The sequence below is a fragment of the Diabrotica undecimpunctata genome, chromosome 2, assembly GCF_040954645.1.
Source record: "Diabrotica undecimpunctata isolate CICGRU chromosome 2, icDiaUnde3, whole genome shotgun sequence".
Lineage (NCBI taxonomy): Eukaryota > Metazoa > Arthropoda > Insecta > Coleoptera > Chrysomelidae > Diabrotica > Diabrotica undecimpunctata.
In genome coordinates, this window is record NC_092804.1 from 143,939,383 (window position 1) to 143,960,772 (window position 21,390).

General features: G+C 35.5%; 1 protein-coding gene across 1 annotated transcript in view; it reads left to right on the forward strand.

Moving 5' to 3' along the window:
* The window catches only part of cert (ceramide transfer protein), an 81,948-nt gene that overhangs the window by 12,312 nt on the left and 48,246 nt on the right, over positions 1-21,390 (forward strand). The window contains exon 4 of the mRNA XM_072523624.1: positions 10,519-10,751. Coding sequence (XP_072379725.1) covers positions 10,519-10,751 — 233 coding nt within the window. The remainder of the gene's footprint in view (positions 1-10,518; positions 10,752-21,390) is intronic.

Below are 21,390 nucleotides of genomic sequence, written 5' to 3' on the forward strand. Positions count from 1 at the left end.
TTGAAATAGAGCACACAACATCCGAAGACATACAAATCCGACGAGGAGTGAGACAGGGTTGCGTCTTATCACCGCTACTCTTTAATTTGTATTCGGAGTCTATATTCAGAGAAGCATTAGACGAGGTCCAAGGCGGAATTAAGATTAACGGAATCAGCATAGACAACATCAGATATGCTGATGATACCGCCTTAATAGCAAGCAACGCACAAGAACTACAAAATATAATAAATGCGGTAGTTCACCACAGCGAAATGTTCGGTTTACATCTAAACGTTTCCAAAACTAAAACTTTAGTATTTTCAAAGACACCAATAAACGTACAGGTGTATGCCAAGGGTCAAATAATAGAACAGGTAAATTCCATAAAATATTTGGGAACAAATATCAATAGTCAGTGTCCAAAAAAAGAAATCCTATCAAGAATCGAACAAGCAAGGAAAACATTCATGAGCATTAAAACATTTTTTACAAGATCAGACCTTAGTCTACAGCTTAGAATCCGAATGATCAGATGTTACGTTTTTTCTGTCTTACTGTATGGCTGTGAAAGTTGGACAATGGACTCTGAAATAGAAAAAAGAATAGATGCTTTTGAGATGTATATATACAGACGAATGTTGAGGATTCCATGGGTACAAAGAGTTACTAATGTTGAGGTACTTCGTCGCATGTGTAAACAAAAAGAATTACTAAGAATAATCAAAGAGAGGAAAATGCAATACTTGGGTCACGTGCTGAGAGGCGAAAGATATGAATTACTTCAAGTTATACTGGAAGGAAAAGTACAGGGCAAAAGATCAGTACGAAGACGCCAGAACTCGTGGCTGAAAGACCTGAGGAGATGGTTCGACCGCTCAGCCGCAGAGATCTTTCGCGCAGCAGTTTCCAAAACTACAATTGCCATTTGGATCGCCAACCTTCGAAAGGAGACGGCGCAATGAGAAGAAGAAGGCGATTTATTTCTCAACATAGTCTCCTTTTAGCCTGGATACACTTAACCCAGCGATGCTCCAACTTCTTTAACCCGACTGAAAAGTATGTTTTCGCGAATTCTGCATAGTAGACCTCTGTGGCGGCAATGACCTCATTCTATTTGAATTTCTGCCCGGTGAGTGATTTTTTCAAGTTTGAAAACAAAAAAGTCGCACGGGGCCAAATCTGGAGAATACAGTGTATGAGGCAGCAGTGCGTATCCAAATTCGACTAAGTTAACCGTAGCGACGGTGGAGGTCTGAGTCGGTGCGTTGTCATGGTGGAAGAGCACTTTTTTCTTTACCAAATGGAGCCGTTTTTCTTTAATTCGGCGAATCAGCCCAATGATTTGGGAGAATAGAGCCCTGTGACCGTTTTGCCCTTCTCCAGCTAGACATTCTTCGCCGTCTTCAGTGTACGTTCGCCGGGTGCCGTCCACTGTTCATTGGTCTCTGGTGTGTAACCGTGGATCCATGTTTCGTCGACGGTCAGGAAACGATGCATAAACTCCTTCGGATTGCGCTAAAAGGGGGAGGGGATAAGGTTTTTTTTTCAATATTTTAAACATATTTTTAAGATTTTTTTTGAAAATTTTTTTAATTTTAATTTATTTGTAACATTAGTACATTATAGTACAACATTTCAAGAGTAATATCTGAAATTTTGTTACGAAAATATTAAAAATTAAAAGGAGTAACTTTGCGGTGTTCATCGTAACTTACAGCTGGATCATCTGTTGACAAAAAACCAAAAAGATTTCGTTAGTTTATGAATATCCCTAGGTCGCAACGTAGAGATATTGTTCATTTTATTGTTCTTTCAAATTTTAGAAGTAAAAAAAGACAAATTTTTTGAATTTTCGGAAATTTTTTGTTAGAATTTGACTAACTTGATGTTGTAAAATTAATTATAACAACAAAATTGATAGTATTTCGACGTTGCGACCTAGTAATTTATCTATAAAGGAAGTGTGCAAAATTTGAGAAGGATCGATCAAGTAGTTTTTGAGATAAAGTGAACAGCGACTTATTAAAAAAATATATTCCGAGAAAAACGTGTTTAAAAAACATAATTTTTTTTTATACTCACACAGTATCATCTATCTCATGCCCATATAGCGACGTGCTTCTTGCTAAAATATCTAGAGGATCATTTTGCTCTTGCCTTTGACGAACTCTCCCTTTTTTTGTTGCATCTGCAGTATTTTTATTCGCTCTAGTAATTCGATTGTTATCTGCCGCGAGTGCATAATTATGAGCACTTGGCACTGTACTTATTCCAATTTCTATATGAGCCACACTTACCACACTCACTCACCCCACCTCACTCACTCACCCCACTCACTCTACTCACTCACTCGACTCACTCCTATGCTAATGCCTATCTCCCTATATATATATATATATATATATATATATATATATATATATATATATATATATATATATATATATATATATATACCGGTATTTAGGCGCCACGCCCTTCCGGTAGGGATCTATGGAGGAGTATCACCGAGCCGCAAGCCCTTATCTCTTGCCGTACTGCTCCACCATAGCCCGATCAGACACCAGCAGATTCATCTAGAATTTTAAACTGCTGCGTTAGCCTTTTTTATTTTTCTGTACACCGAGCTGGGGCTCGAACCCACATCCACTGAACCATTCGACAGTGAAGCGAATGAGAATCGGCCGCCTAGCCCGCTTGGCTATCTGACCGACTCCCTATCTTCCCTTTAACAGCGTCAAACACTGTTCTGAAGTGCAATCAGCTATTTCGCGCACATTCAATTGGATGTTTGGCAAACTTGCCAAAAAAATACAAAAATCAGTGACGTTTATATACCTCTATCATGTGGTGTCCTGTGAGCCATAACATTAACATTAAAATTTACACAAAATGGGTTAAAATCACCGAGAATGGTATGGTTAATTATATATATTCTCTCAATGGTTAAAAACAGCAATAACAAAAGTTACGTAACATTAGTCACAACTGAGTTCCGATTCCTATTCTTTTCATTTACAGTCTTTTTACTTGAATTAAGATTTAAGCAAAAAAAAATAAACTCCAATCATTTTCCGTGTGCACCCAGCTTGATGTATTGTTGCCGAATAATGACGTTGTTTGTATTATTTTTTTGTTACCTGGTAAAGATATCTCCGTATGATCAATTAAGCTTTCGATGTTCCTCGTTTTTTTGTCATTGTTACACATTCTGAGATTAGAGCTCCAATGGTTGTAAAAATGCCGTAGGTTCTTTCTTCGGTCCCCGTAAGACCTTTGGTAGACGTCCGTTGTTTTCAGCAAAAAACGGAACGTCTTTTTTACCGGACTCACTTAGCCTACAATAAATATGCGTACATGGATACCGGTCCGGTAACCAACTTCACATGTTGACTTCACAGTCAAAATCCAGAGGAGCAACAATCCAGAGAAACCCAGAAAAAAATGGACTTTTACAAATGCCCTGAACACTTTAATACGGCGCTGATCGATGTTAGTGATCAGCCGTCATCCGGAAGGCATTCTGTCGCAGCCGCATATGAAATGTTAATAAGTAATACTTCCAGATCTGTTGCCTAGAAACTCAGAAAACAATATACACTGTGTGTCAGCCAAATGGAATAAATTAGCTAATAAATAAATGAGGGAGTATTCGAAAAAACGGTCGAACACGTCGATTAGTATTTATAGTTGCGCATTTTTTTTCCATAAAATCTTTTGATACGAGGTATTTCAGATAACGGTGGTCAATACCAACTTGCTTATTTTAAATAGAACACCCTGTATATTAATTAATTTTTAGATTCCTCAGATCATTTTAGACATTTTTTGAATACAATGTCCTATACCTATCTATAACTGTTTCGGAAATATTAAGTAAAATGCAAAAATTCACATTTAGAAAAGAAAATTATTTATTTGTCGAAAGTCGCTACCACTGTCTAAATACTTCTTGCCCATTTAGGTCTTGTTAATGATAAAGTAAGCAAACACTATTCTTTAAGCATTCCTTTTTATTGATATGTTAAAAAAAAAACAAAAAATTGTTTACTTTGGTTTAAACCGCCAATGTTTTATTGTTCCCCCCAACTGTTCAACCCCAAGCCAGAAAAATGGTTAATTTAACAGAAATGCACAAAATTACAATTATACAGACGCTTGGCTATGGAGATAAGACACGGTCGCAAATGGAAGCAGCTCGTTTATTTCACGAAGCATTTCCTGATTTGCCGCACATATCTCAAGGGACAATAATTATTAAAATAGAGAAGCAATTCCACAAGCTGGGCCATGTTAGGAAGGTAAAAAAAGAAGCTGCCAATGCAATAAGTGAGGATACCAAATTGGCTGTTATGCTTGATTTTGAGGAACACCCACATACAATCTGTTGTACATCTGTTCGAAAAGCAGCCCCAGTACTCGATATTAACTATTCATCGGTTATTCTAATATTACAAGAAAACAAAATGCATCCCTATAAAATTATACACACTCAGGAGCTCATGGAAGATAATTTTGTCAGGAGAGCGTATTTTTGTGAACAAATGATGGCAATGTTAGACAGCAATGTGATCCAATTAGAACATGTTTTGTTTTCTGATGAGTGCACCTTTACTCTTCACGGTCGTGCTAATCGGCAAAATTGCCGCTATTGGTCCAGGGAAAATCCTCACTGGATGAGAGAAGGCAATACTCAGTACTCTGAGAAGGTTAACGTGTGGGCAGGAATTATTGAAGATCAGATCATAGGTCCCTTTTTCATAGATGGCAATTTGAATGGCGACAATTATTTAGCATTGCTCCAAAATAATGTAGTGCCAACGTTGGCCAACTTGTATCCTGATCCAGGAAACCCACAAGTTCCAGCGAATATGATATGGTTTCAACAAGATGGAGCACCACTCCACTACCAAATCCATGTCCGACAGTGCCTTAACCAACTATTTCCAAATCGGTGGATAGGGAGGCGAGTATCGATGGAATGGCCACCACGATCCCCCGATTTAACGCCATTAGACTTTTTCTTATGGGGATATGTGAAAAGTATTGTATACAAAACTAAACCCACTGGCTTAGCTGACTTACGAAGACAAATAACGCTTGCGATTAGATCGATCACATCTGAGTTGTTGAGTAACGTTAGAAGAAATTTCTATTCACGGTTAGGGTGTTGCCAAGACGTTCATGGAGAGCATTTTGAACATCTCCTACATTGACATTATTGTTTAGATTTGTATTATTTAGAAGTTTTTGAATATGTTGTAGCGACTTTCGACAAATAGATAATTTTCTTTTCTAAATGTAAATGTTTGCATTTTACTTAATATTTCCGAAAAAGTCACAGATAGGTATAGGACATTGTATTCAAAAAATGTCTAAAATGATCTGAGCAATCTTCTTCTTCTTCTTAACATGCCATACACCAAAGTGCGTAGGCGACTATCTCATTACTAGAATTCTGTTCTTGGCGGCGTGACACAGCTCGCCTGTATTGTGTATTCCTGTCCATTCTTTAATATTTCTTAACCAGGATAATTGTTTGCGGCCGGCTCCTCTCCTACCTTCGATCTTCCCTTGTAGGATTAAATGTGGTATTTCATATTTTGCTCCTCTCAATATGTGCCCAAGGTAACCAATCTTGCGTTTTTTAATTAATTTAAAGAGTCCTCTTTCCACGCCGGCTCTCTTAAGGACGTCATCGTTTCGAACTCTATCCACCCAAGGTATGCGCATCATTCTTCTTAATGACCACATTTCAAATGCTTCAAGTTTGTTGATAGATGTTTTTTTCAAAGTCCACGTTTCCATGCCATAAAGCAAGATGGACCATATGTAGCACTTGACCATGCTGTAGCGTATTTCGAAATGCAGGTTTTGATTACATAGGAGCGGTCTGAATTTCACAAAAGCTTGTCTTGCCATTTGTATTCGGGTTTTTATCTCTTGTTGTGGATCCGATTGGTCATTGATTGTGGTGCCAAGGTATTTAAAAGTTTTCACGCGTTTTATGCGATCGTCACCTATGCATATTATCGGGTTTTCTGGAGGGTTTCTGCTAATGACCATATATTTCGTTTTCAAAATGTTGATTTTGAGGCCATATTTTTTACCTATGCTATTCACCCTATCAAGAAATAACTGCTGATCTTCCAATTTATCAGTTATAATCACTGTGTCGTCCGCATAGCGTAGGTTGCTAATTGGTATGCCGTTCACCTTAATGCCGAATTCCGTGTCTTCTAATGCTTCCGCAAATATATTTTCAACATATAAATTAAAAAGCATCGGAGAGAGTATGCAGCCTTGGCGGACACCTTTCCGGATTTCAAATTCATCTGTATATTGGTCTTGATCAATCCTCACCTTTGCCATTTGGTTCCAGTATAGATTCTGAATAATTCTGATCTCCTTCTGGTCAATGTTGGCCCTATGTAGTAGTTCCATCATGATATCATGTTTAACATTGTCAAATGCCTTCTCGTAGTCGATGAAGGTGAGGTAGACATCTTTTCGTTGATCTAAACAGTTTTGTATTAAAGTGTTCAAACATAAAATTGCCTCTCTTGTTCCTAGTCCTCCCTTAAAACCGAATTGTGTTGACCCGCTAAGTTCTTCTAGTATCTTGTACATTCTTGAGTGTAATATCCTAAGGAAGAGTTTCAGCAAGTGACTCATTAAACTGATTAAGCGGTGTTCATTGCATTTTGTGGCATTAGCTGTTTTTGGGATCATCACAAAGGATGACTGCAGCCATTCTCGCGGAATGTAACCAGTATCATAAATTCTATTGAACAGCTTTACCAAGATTTCGATATTCTCCTCGTCTAGTAGTTTTATTACTTCTATATTAATTTCATCTGGACCTGTTGCTTTATTCATCTTTGTGGTTCTAACTGCATATTCTATTTCACTTCGTATTATTGATGGCCCCGATAAGTTTTCGGAAGGAAGTTTGCGCGTTGGTTGTGTTGGTCTTTCGTCATTAAAAAGTCTTTCTGCGTATTCTTTCCACGCCATTGCTATCTCCTCTTCTGACTCTATGTATTCGTTTCTGTCGTTGCGTATTCTTGTTCTGTGGTGGCTTTTGTGTATATTCGATATTTCTTTGATCTTCTTATGTAGTCCAAAACTATCTCCTTTTTCCTGCAATTGTTCTATTTCGTTGCACCTTTCCACCATCCAACGTTCTTTTGCTTTCTTAATTTTCTGGCAAATTTCTTTGTGTATCTGTTTGTATTTGTCTTGATTACGTTGTTGTTTATGTTGCCTTCGCTTTTCCATTAGATCCATAATTTCGTCCGTCATCCATTCGTTATGCTTTCTCTTCCTGATCTGTGTTTTAACTTCCCTGTTTACTGCCAGAATCGTTCCTTTAATATCATTGACCATCTCTTCGATATCATCATTTTGTTCTATTATTCGCATTCTTTCATTAATTTGATTTGCATAACTCTTCTTCAGATTTTCGTCTCTCATCAGTTCTCTTGTATTTATAGGCGTGCTGGTGTTTGTATTTGTTCTCTTAATTTTTGCTAGTTTTAACCTCACATCTGCTATTAGCGGATTATGATCGGATGCAATATCAGCACCTGGATATGCTGCGATTCTTTTGATATCGTTACGAAATCTTCTGTTTATTAAAACGTAGTCAATTTGGTTTCTAATTATTCGATTTGGACGGTCTCCTGGTGATTTCCAAGTATATAACTTACGAGGTGGGAGCTGAAACCATGTGTTCATGACGACAAAACCGTTCTCCTGGCAGAATTCACACAGCAGGTCGCCTCTTTCATTTCTAACTCCAAGGCCGTACTCTCCAATTATGTCTTCATATCTTCCTTTACCCACGTTGGCGTTAAAGTCGCCCATTATTATGTTTATGTCCTCTTTCTTTGTTAGTCTTATTGCTTTTTCCAGATCTTTATAGAACTTAGTTATTTCTTCTTCTGACTTATCTGCTGTTGGTGCATATGCTTGTGTCACATTTATGTTTACTGGTTTGCCTGTCATTTTGATCAACATGACTCGTTCGGAAATTGGAACAAAATCTGTCACCGATTTACTGGTCTTCCTGTCAAGAGCAATAGCCACTCCATGTCGGTGATGTCTATCTGTTGGGTCACTACACGAGTAATACATAGTAATTTTATCTTTCGTAAACTGTCCAGATCCAGTCCATCGGACTTCACTGACTCCCATTATATTTATTTTCAGCCGATTCATTTCCTTTATAAGGTTGTGTAGTTTTCCTGGTTCGTAAAGACTATTAACATTCCATGTTGAAATTCGCTGGATATCATCTATTTGGCACCGGGAGATTCTTCGCACCCTCTGACCATCTAAGGCCTGCCCGGGACTGAGGGCCATTGTTTTGTTTTGTTCTGCCATAACGAGATGAGTTATCCTGGGGAAAAGGTAGTGTTGTGGTATCCCGTTACTTTCAACACCGCAGTACCACAGCCATTCAAACTGTCCTAGTCATGCCTGTGGAATTCCAATAACAAGCCGGTCCAAGATAATTTCTTTTGCGCCTTGTGTTGGTACTGGTGATCGCTGCAGCCCTTCACCAGGGTTGAGGACTAGGAGGGATACATATGGAGGGTGTAGGATAAAGGTTATGGGACATGAGATTCCACGGTGTGGGATGGTGGAATATCATGAGCTAGCGTGGGCAGGGTCGCTAATCCCTGAAGTAGGTCTGTTTCCACCGGGATCGGGAAAAGTACCGACCCGCTACCCATTAATATACAGGGTGTTTTTTTTTTCGTTTTTTCGAATACTCCATCATTTATTTATTAGCTAATTTATTCCATTTGGCTGACACATAGTGTATAATTATTACTTAGCCACAACATATTTTGCAATCACTGAACTTCGCTTTATTGCTTCGGTATACCCTCCAACATTAGTTATCTTATAGATAGATAGATAGATAGTTTATTTGACTGTAAGTTACAACAAGGTTTACAGCAAGTCAAAACTAAAATTATAAATATAAATTTTAAATAATTACAAAGTATAATATAAATCACTATAAAGTCATTACAAAAAGATGAAAACAATACACTAAAAATATTTAAAACATTAAAATACATATAAAACGTACAATATGGACATCATAATATAATTAAAATAATATTAAATTTGGTTATGTTGCAGCTTGGGCATTCACAGATATACTCTGGTAATATTCACCTAATGTATAAGGACACATGGTCACTAGGTACTCTTTGACTTGGTTTTTAAAAGCTGTAGTTGAATGAATGTTTTTAAATTTTTGAGGAAGTTGATTATACAGTAGTAAACCAGAGACAGTAGATGACTTCCTACTTATTTCTAAATGTCGATAGGGTACTACAAACTGTCTCTTATTTCTTGTGTTGTGTGAGTGAATATCACTGTTACATAAAAAAGTTCTTTTATTTTTATGAATTAGTATCAATAATTCCAAAATGTAAATTCCATACACTGTTAATATATTTAAATCTCTAAATAGGTTTTTACAAGACCAACCATACGGAACACCTGCAATACATCTGACAATACGCTTTTGGGCCTTAAAAACGTCCTTTATACTAGGAGAGCCACCCCAGACAGTTATACCGTAACTCATTGTCGATTGTACCTCAGCAAAATAAAAAAGACGGTGTTGCAGACTAAGTATTCTACCCAAATTTCTCAATTGATAACATTTAGAATTGAGTTTTTTACATACATTCCAACAATGAGTCTTAAAAGATAAATGAGAGTCGAAAGTCACTCCTAAAAACTTCACATCACTACAACTCAAAATACCCTCACCATTGATGGAAATACTTAAATTTGGTTTAGTAGAATTTGAACGGGATGTAAATGATAAAAATTTAGTTTTGTGAACATTAAACAGGAGCGACTGATTACTGGACCAATCAGAGAAGGTCTTCAGTGAGTTTGTTATTTTATCTTGTAAAAAATTTATGTCTTTATCGCGATATAGCATTGTTGAGTCATCAGCATAAACTGATACAAATGCATCAGACATTACATTTGGTAGTTCATTAATATACAAAATAAATAATATCGGGCCCAATATGGAGCCTTGTGGTACCCCATTTTTATTAACAATCGGATCAGACATTGAAATCTTGAAGTTATTTTTCACTCTAACTATTTGATGCCGGTCTTTCAGATAGGAACCAAACCAACTATGGGCAACTCCCCTAACACCATATCTTGGATCGGAGATGTCATATGTGTACAAATTGACTCACAATAGTAATACCGTTTATTTTCTCAAGTTGTATTTAGGTGTTTTGAGCACGATCTATACTTAATACTTGTTCCTATAACTATTTAATTTTAAACCTGACTGTATGCCGATATTTCCAAAATTCTCCAGGACCTAACCCAATTTAGCTTCGGAATTCATGAAAATGGTGATTATATTATTATACGGTAGTTTCTTTTGTATCCGTACAAAAATTTAAACTTTAATTTAAATTTAAATTTAAGAATATTTACCATTAACAGATAATATAATGACTGATTGAATTTCAGAAAGCTTTCCGGTGGTGGATTTTAAAGGAGAGGCAATAACATTTAAATCGACCACAACAGCTGTGATAGAAACGTTGGAACATTGTTCAGATTTAATGTCTCAACGAGAAGAGTCGTGGCGTAAGCGTCTCGACAAAGAAATTGAAAAACGCAAGAGGGCTGAGACGCTGTCTCAATCCTATTTCACGCAGATCCAGAAAATTAGAAACGTCCATCCCGGACCAGACTTGGAGGTAAGTTTTATTATAGACTTTTTTGAAGTAAACTGCTGCATGGTGTTTTTATTGTTAAAATTAAAAAGTAGAAGTCATATTGGCGTGTGCGAAGAACTCTTCTACACAGTTTTGATTTTATAAGCAACTGCTAGGTATATACTATTTGGAGGCTGGTAGATCAATGATATTATGGAATATGCGGCAATACTTCTGTGTAGTTAGGGCATTCAATTTTACAAATTAGTGTCATTAGTGACAAAAGACAAGATTCAAGTGGCGTTAAAGTAGAGAAACATCGAAACCTAGCGAATGATAGTATTGCTACGGTGAAGAAAGACAGAGAGAAAGAGAGAGGAGGGAGAATGAGAGAGGAGAGAGAATGAGAGAAAGAGAGGAAAGGAGAGAAAAAGGAAGAAAGAGAGAGAAAGAGATATAAAGAGTGAAATAGGGATATAAAGAGAGAGAAAGGGGTATAAAGAGAGAAAAAGAGAGAGAGACTGGAGATGGAGTTTTGTATTTTTTAATGGAGCAGAGTAGGTGCATTGGAGAGCTGATAAAAGAATTGATGGGGTATGGTAAATTATAACCACATAGGTATTTTCCCATGCCCCTCTTAACAGATTAGAAGTTGTAGTGGGTAAAAGTTCCACACCACCATCTGGTAGGGTCCCTTTTGAAGATTTTACTTCTGCGGAACCAAGACCCGATATCAAGAAACAATATCTTCTTCTTGATGTGCCTATCCGTTACGAATGTTGGCGATCATCATGGCAATCTTTATCTTGTCTGCAGCAGCGCGGAAAAGCTGCACATATGTTGTATTGAACCAGATTCTGAGGTTCTTTAACAAGATGTTCTTCTTCTTCCTGAACCTCGTTTTCCATATATTTTTCCTTGCAGGATGGCTTGAAGGAGAGCATATCTGGATTCATTTCGCATAATATGTCCGAAGAATTGTAACTTTCGAGATTTGATGGTGGTCAGTACCTCTCGGTTTTTATTTATTGTTCTGAGGACCTCCTCATTTGTGACTCGGTCAGTCCACGGGATCTTAAGTAATCTTCGATATAGCCACATCTCAAATGCTTCCAGTTTTCTGCAAATATCTTTGTTCAAGGTCCACGATTCAACACCATAAAAAAGGACTGAGAAGACGTAGCATCGCAGCATTCTAACTTTTGTATCAAGAGTTGATACAAAAGAAGGTTGTGACTCTTGAAGAAGGCCCCCATCCGATTGAAGGTGGATCTAGCTCTTCCGATGCGTGCTCTAATCTCCTGGTTGTTGGTCAATTCTTCATTTATTATGGTGCCGAGGTAGTTGTAGTGCATCACTCTTTCTACAGGGGATTGGTTGACATAGAGTTGACCTTCTGTTATCCTTTTCTTGCTAATTACCATAAACTTTGTTTTCTTAACGTTTATATTGAGTCCATATTGTTGACTGTAATACGTGATTTTGTTCATAAGAACTTATAGGTCTTCTAAGTTGTCCGCAAATACTATGGTGTCATCTGCATATCTGATGTTGTTTAGCCGGTAACCATTTAGTACAATACTTTTTTAAGTTTCGTGCAAAGCTTCGATAAATATTCTTTCAGAGTACATATTGAAGATTAGAGGAGACAAAATATAGCCTTACCTCACTCCACGCATAATTTTCACATAGTCAGTGTGATCACCTTCAACTCTGAGATTTGCTGTCCGATTCCAGTAAAGATTTCTAATTATTTTCAGATCTTGGTTGTTAATTCCTGCTTCTTTTAGTATTTGCATCATCTTGGCGTGCTGTACTCGATCAAACGCTTTCTCGTAATCAACCAGACATGCGTATACGTCGCAGTCGACGTCTCTGCATCTCTGGAATAAGACTTGTACTGAGAACAAAGCCTCTCTAGTACCAACAGCATTTGTGAACCCGAACTGGTTGGGGGAAATTTGACTTTCACACAGCTTGTAGATTCTCTTATGAATTATTTTGATTATTATATATTTTTATTAAGAAATAATATAAATACGAAATATATTCGAAATCAAATCGTATCAAGAGAATGCCATAATTAAATATTTGTTTTGTTTTAACTCAATAGGATCGTTGATCGTTTACCTACTTAATTTTTTGTACGTAAAGTTTAAGTAATTTCGTATAAAAAATATCAGTTTTTCAACTGTGAAAAAATATTTCGTCTACGAGTAATAGTTTAAAAGTTATTCTAATTGTTTATAAGTTAAAAATAACAGTAACTTTGAAAAACGATTTGAATATAAAAGTGTTTTTTTTATTGCATATTAAAAGTAATAGTCTTCACCTTTCACATGGTACCCGTCGAATTACCATATAATCATTATGTTATGTCTTCTGTTATCCGGGATAAACATTTTAAATAACTCTTAAACTAATAGGGGATAGAGATAAAATTTTGAGGTTTTTTTGCGCAATACAAGACCCTCTTTTGAGAGCTAAGAGAGAGTAAGTTAAGTTAATTTTTACAAAGTTATAACACTGTCCAGCTATGGAGACTTGGACAAAGAAGTGAGAGATCGTACAAAAAGCAAATAGTCTGACAGGATGCCTTAATAACTCTATATGGCGGAACAGACACATTAACACTGAGATAAAGTCAAGAATTCATAAAGCCAATGTAAGACCAATAATGACATATGCCTCAGAACAAGACCCGACACAGCCACAGCACAAAGGCTACTGGAAACGGCAGAAATGAGAGTACTGAGAAGAATTACAGGAAATACGCTAAGAGATCGAAAGAGAAGTGAAGACGTGAGAAGAAAATGTAACGTACAGTGTATAAATGAATGGTCACTAAATAGAAAAAAAGAATAAGCACATAAGTAGAATGTGGGAGACCCATGTCGTCAAAATAGCGAGAGATAGCAAGTCACTAATCGGCAGAAGAAGTATCGGACGAATGCGCAAAAAGATGGAGTGACAACCTTCCATAGATGTATTAATCCACCAATGAACAAGCAGAATTGCTTATAAAGAGGAGGAGGAAGAAGAAAGTTATAAAAAATGAACTATTTTGCCTTATTTTACTGCTTTTGGAACAATAAATTATTTAAAAAAGTTATAAAACGTCGTTTTGAAGGTTTTCCTATCTCTTAAAAGATAAAATGTTTCTATTTACGTATAAATAGAACTTGTTAATAATTAAAAAATAACGCCGAAAATTTTATCGAAAATGTATAGATTTTCTTACTACAGGTATATTTGTAAAACTCGTCAAAAACCTAGATATTAAGAAGTTCTGAACTCGTTTACATTTTGCTTGTATTGTTTAAATTTTTCTGGACCAAAAAGTGAATAGAACCAATTCCGGACAATTAAGTTTAAAAAAATGTGCAAATGCAAGGTGCAAAATTTAATAATCAATTAAAAGAGAATTAACTAAAAGCAATTGCATACATTAACATTAAATTATTTAAATATAACTATTACTAATTACATAAATTAATAATTTATTTTAAAACTGAAATCACCAAACATGCTAATTATCCTCACCAATTTATACTCCTCTATATTTTAAGAGCAAAACTGTATAAATTCGCGCAACAAACTAACAACTTTTCAAAACTTTTTTATTTATAAGGGTGAATTATACTGACGGTTCAAATTTTAATTTATTAATACAACCTGACTGGTTTGTTATGCTATTCAGTAGTGTCCATTCAGTAATCGAGGTGAGCTAGTGTTTAGTGTTTAGTGTTTAATTATCCGCTAATTAATTTTATGACTAATTATAAGGGTATTTCTCTGCTATTTGGACACTTTTAACCATTCTACTAACGAGTGTTTGGTCCAACGTGAATTTGGTATTTTTTCCACTAAACTGGAGTGGTAAGGTGCATTGCCCATAATTATTAACGACGGTTCTTCTAAATTTGGCAAAAGTTGATATTCAAACCATTTTTCAAAATTTTCTGCATTCATCGAATCATGATAATCTCCAGTTTTTTTTCCACTTTTGAAAATTAGACTGTAATTATCAATGTACCCATTTTTACAACCCGTATGGAGTACAATATATCGTACACCTTCTCCGGTCCTCTTTCTAACAGCATTAATGCTGGCATCTTGCCAACTATTGCGGAATCCTCCCTTGCTATATATCCAGGTCTCATCGAAGAAAACTGGTTGTAACGGGTGTATCATGTTGATTTTTTTTATATTCTTTTAAAAATTGTAATTTTTTATATGCCACATGTGATTGTTCCATTAGATATTTCCGATTTGATATATTGCAGTTTAACCATCTGAATTTCATATCTTTTAAAACCCTACTCAGTGAACTAGTAGAAATGGTAATTTCATTTATGTCCTTCAGTTTTCCTTGAAGGGTATGAAGGGTAACATATTGGCCTAAAATGAACAAGAAAAAATGTAAAGAGGCTAGAGTAGGTTATGGCGAACTATATTTTGATACAAACCTTCACTACACATTCTGTAATACACGAGTTCTAATAACATGTTCATATTAATTGGTTAATGAAGGTTCTAGAGTATCACATACTGAAGTACTCATTGCCACAGAATAGCTAGCATCTGTTTGAATGCCTTCATTTGCCAATCGTCGGACTCTTGGTAACGAAACTCCTAATTCCTCGGCAACACACTAAAGTGTATAGTATTTAAAAGACTCTTAATATTTTTTAGAATAATTTAAAATTTACTTCACGTACGACAGAAATTGGTAATAAAGTTCCAGCCTCTTTTTCTAATTGAAAATAATTTAATAATTTTACTTAATCTTTGTTCTTTCTCTGTATATCTCGGCATATTTAAAATATTTTTATGGCAATAAATACAAAATTAAATTTTCACTGTAAAATGTTTGAAAATACTAACCTGGAATGACAAGTATCATTTTATCAGTTGGCATTGTTAAAGTACTGTCACGATCGAGACCATCTGCGTTAAATTATATTTATGCGCATCATTGATTGGATATCTATTTAGCGTATTCTAAACTCCAACCAATTATACATCCGTAAGTAGAATTGGCTTTAATATGCAAATACGCGTAAACGATGCATACGTATGTATAATAATCACAGACTCACGTTTTTTTCTGTCACTTCTAGCTTAATGCGTTAGAGAGAATTCGATCAACTATGAAGCACTGAAAGAAGGGTTTGGGACGGACTATATGTATCATTTTATGCAAACTTGTGACAGGGGACTGTTGTAGTAATTCAGGGGAATGTTTTTATGGACAAAAACAATTATTTTTGTTAAGTTTAATTCGACAGCATTTTTATGACCATAATTTAAATTATCAGTGCAATAATGGACTAACCCTAATATTAGTATTAGAAAATAGGTTTGAAAAAAAATGAAAATTAGGAAATCTGCTATAACCTTGTCTGAAAATAATTTTTGCAATTATGACCGTAAGTATATTATTAAATCCTTATCCCAAGTATGAATGAAAATTGCAAGATAAGATAAAGCATTGTAAGATACACATAATGTGCTATCAAGGCCCAGGCATACTTTCATCCATCCTTACAAACTAATAAGGGTTGTTTAAGTTAAAAATAAATGACACGATTAGACAGAACAAGTCTGTTGCGAGTGGCATGCGCCTACAGGACTGTGTCTGCGGCAGCCTTATGGACCATCACTGGATGTGTTCCGTTGCATGTTTTGGCGGTGGAAAGAAAAGAGCTTTATGAGAGAAGAGGTCCAAACCTTACTGTGGCCGAGAGAAGACAGGAAAGGGAGAGGTCAGTTGAAAGATTATTTCCTGACGCAGGTGCTCGTAAGACACGGGTGGTTTAGGGCCTACCTCTATAGGATCGGAAAGGCTGATACAGATGAATGCCTATACTGTGGATACTCGGACACTGTGACACATACGATGTTAGATTGCAGCAGATGGATAGTGTAAAGGAACAAAATGGAGAGAGAGACAGGTGTAAATTTTGTTACAGTGAGAGAAATGATTGAAAGAATGATAAAGGTAAGAGTGAATGATGCTGAAAGGTGAAGCTAGAAAAGTGGGTCACACTGTATGAGTTAGAATGCGTGAGTCAGACTGTGGGGAAGGAGGAAATGCCCATCTGGGAATGATGCCGAACTAGGAGCGATGAGTGTTTTCTACGCGCTACCTGGAACGAGACAGGAAGCCTCCTTGCTGATGAATAGAGTATGGATGTGTATGAATGGAGAATGAATGAATAAAGGTAGTGATTCGGAAGTGATGCTGGCCTTACAGCGGCCATTCCGCTTCCGGATCGCTGGATGACAGAGGAGAGTCTGGTTTAGCAGGAAGGCGTTCGTCGTAGACTCGGCGACGAGAGGGCATTTTAAAGTATCTCGGGAACTATCGCCGGGACTACGAAGAACGAATCCTGCACTAAAATTAGTCAGGCGGCATCCTGGACTGAGATGTCTTTTGAAGATTCCAGACCCCCCCCCCCCCAAAGTGTATACTAAACCCATAAAATTTTGGGTAGTATATATTTAAAAAATATATTTCAGTTGTTATAATTTAACATAACTATTTATTATATGGTGCAGATAAATAAATATTGATTGTCGGTAATTCTTAAAGTTGTATTTTATTTACTATTTAGTTTGTTTACAATTAATATTGGCTATGGGTACGTGCGCTTGGTTGTATAGTAATTTCCAGCCACTTTTAGTCTGTTAAAAAGTAACTAACTTCGCAAAAAAATAATTACTAAATTCACTAGTTCGGACAGTTCGGACTGAGAATAGCGAACCGACTATAGACTAGGCACCGTGGGCAAAATAGTGAAACGTGGAGCATTCGATCGGTAATCTATCTATCTCTCTTTAGCAGTATAATCACACACGTACCTAGACTACTCAAAGTAATTTTGTCGTTTCACCTCTATTCACAGAGCGGCCCATACCTTACCCATAGACGTATATATTAACATAAGATGCATATGTTAATATATACGTATACGACCTTATATAGTCTATTCTTATTATGTATGTATATGATGAAAAGGCGTGTTGAGTGACATATCTCAAAATTTAAAACTAGCAATTTGTTCTCGCATTATGCCATTATATCGAAGCATAGACCAATATCAAACCATACTCATAACTATTTGTTTGATTTTACTATTTCAATGATAATGAGACCTCTGAAAGAGATCTATTCGTCTAAATTTCTACCTTTTGTATTTTTTATATAAAATATTTCAAAGGTATATGTTAAAAAAAATAGTTTAGATTTTTATGCTCTATTTAGATTTATTTAACTTTTTTTCTCAAATATAGTAGGTACTCATATAACTTAAAATATTAAAACTGGAAAATAATTTAAATGAAACAGAAAGTTTTAGTATTTATGATAACAGACCTATATTTAGACTACAAAAAACATTAACATATAGGGCAACATTGAAGCACGCAATTTAAATTATTTTGACCTACCTTTGTTTCCAATTTAGGACTCTCTTTTACGACTATTAACAAAATTGTACAATAACGATATATTTTTAATTTTAATATCATTGTTCTGTATTTTAAAAAGTGAGTAATGTTGAAAATCTTTGAATGGTGTACATATTTACCTTAATTGAGTTTAAATAGAACCGAACTAAAAGCGCTATGAAGTTAGTAAAAATAAAATAAAAAAAAACATTTCACAATCATTTTCACCGTACCCAATACATTTATGTGCTACAATTTTTTTATTTTTACTTTGGTGGATACATTATTTTTGTAGCTTACTTGAAATACATGTCAACCAAAACACAAGAGGCATACCATAATTACAAGGCAATTAGAAACGAAACACATGCACTTGTAAGAAAAATAAAAACTGATCACTTGGAAAGTTTTTTGAAGGAAATGGAATATGATTTTTACGGTCTGCAAAAGGAAATATGGCGCTTCATAAGAGGACAAAGAATGGAGGTAAATTACCTAATAGAACCAAAACACGTAGAGAAGGATACGTTAATTGACTACCTAAAAAAGCTCTATGTAGAGGAATAACAAACGACGCTAGAACCGGAAACACCAGAAATTACCACAAATGAAGAACTTAATATAAATGTACAGGAAGTTCGGAAAATACTTGAAAACCTGAAGAACAGAACAGCAGCAGGTAAAGACGGGATACCAAACGAATTACTGAAATTTTTGGAGCAGCAATGACAGAACAATTAACAACATTAATTAATAAAATTATAAAACACAATAAAATACCGGAAGAATGGAGAACGAGCGAACTAATTCTACTATTCAAAAAAGCAGATAAAAAACTGCCAGAAAACTACAGAGGTATAAACTTGTTAAATACTATGCTAAAACATAATGACGGTATTAGATTTTTGTTTCGATACAGGGCAGCGACAGCCGCTTATACGTATTTCGACCTCTTTAGGTCTCCTCAGAACGGTATATACTACGCTAAAACTTACAACTAAAATTTTACAAGTGCTAATAAATTAGAGGATAAGTTTAGCAGATGAACAAGAGATAGATAGATAGATAGTTTATTTGACTATAAGTTACAACAAGGTTTATAGCAAGTCAATAGTACAAAATTATAAATATAAAATATTACAAAAAATGGAACAATACATTAAAAATATTTAAAACATTAAAATACATATAAAACGTACAATATAGACATCGTAATATAATTAAAATAATATTAAATTTGGTTATTTTGCAGCTAGGGCATTCACAGATACACTGTCGTAATCTTCACCTAATGTATAAGGACACATTTTAACTTGGTTTTTGAAAGCTCTAGTTGAATTAATGTTTTTAAATTTTTGAGGAAGTTGATTATACAGTAGTAAACCACAGACATTAGATGACTTCCTACTTATTTCTAAATGTCGATAGGGTACTACAAACTGTGTCTTATTTTTTGTGTCGTGTGAGTGAATATCACTGTTACATAAAAAAGTTCTTTTATTTTTATGAATTTATATCAATAATTCCAAAATGTAAATTCCGTACACTGTGAATATATTTAAATCCCTAAATAGGTTTTTATAAGACCAACCATACGGAACACCTGCAATACATCTCACAATAGGATTTTGGGTCTTGAAAACGTCCTTTATACTAGGAGAGCGATCTCAGACAGTTATACCGTAACTCCTTGTCGATTGTACTTCAGCAAAATAAAATAGACGAAGGTGTTGCAGACTACGTATTCTACCCAAATTTCTCCATTAATAACATTTAGAATTGCGTTTTTTACATACATTCCAACAATGAGTCTGAAAAGATAAATGAGAGTCGAAAGTCACTCCTAAAAACGTCACCTCACTACAATTCAAAATACCCTCACTATTAATGGAGATACTTAGATCAGGTTTAGTAGAACTTGCACGGGATGTAAATGTTCACAAATTTAGTTTTGTGAACATTGAACAGGAGCGACTAATTACTGGACCAATCAGAGAAAGTCTTAAGTGAGTTTGTTATTTTATCTTGTAAAAAATTTATTTCTTTATCGCGATATAGCATTGTTGAGTCATCCGCATAAACTGATACAAATGCATCAGACATTGCATATGGTAGTTCATTCATAAACAAAATAAATAATATCGGGTCCAATATGGAGCCCTGTGGTACTCCATTCTTATTACAGTATAATAGATCAGCATTTCTGTGTCTGATTGACCTAAAGAAAGCGTTTGACAGAATAAGACTCAAAAATGTAATCCGTCTTCTGTATAATAGAGAAGTTCTCCTAAATATTATAAAAACTATCGAAAACATCTACCAAAACAACAAAATGGAAGTCAGAATAGATGGACAACTTACAGAACCTATAGACATAGGCAGCGTAATAAGACAAGGGGATTCATTGAGCCCCATGCTCTTCAAATTGATCATGGATGAAATCATCAAAAGTGTTAACAAAGGAAGAGGACGCAATATTGACATCCCAAGATGAAGATAGTCTGCAAAGACTGGTCCACAGATTTAACATAAGAGCAAAAGAATTTAATATGACAATCTCATCTCAGAAAACTAAAATAATAGTAGTCAGCAAAGAACCAACCAGATGTAAAATAGAAATTGATGGCGTCAGTATTGAACAAGTAATGGAAATATACCTGGGAATTACACTCTCTAGCTATGCAGACCTGGACAAAGAAGTGAGAGATCAAGTACAAAAAGCAAAAAGACTGGCAAGATGCCTTAATAACCTTATATGGCGAAACAGACACATTAGCACTGAGATGAAGTCAAGAATTTATAAAGCGAGTGTAAGACCAATAATGACATGCCTCAGAAACAAGACCCGACACAGCCACAACACAAAGGCTACTAGAAACGGTAGAGATGAGAGTACTGAGAAGAATTACACGAAATACGCTGAGAGATCGAAAGAGAAGTGAAGACATTAGAAGAAAATGTAACGTACAGTGCATAAATGAATGGACACAAAATAGAAAAAAAGAATTAAATAACCACATTAAGCAGAATGGAGAAGACCCGTTTCGTCAAAATAGCAAGAGATAAGTCACCAATCGGCAGAAGTATCGGACGGCCGCGCAAAAGATGGAGTGGCATTCTTCCATAGAGGTATTAATCCGCCAATTAATAAGGAGAATTGCTTATAAAAAGAAAGAAGAAGAAGAACATTATTTTTACAACAAAAAACAGTATATGTCATTATTAG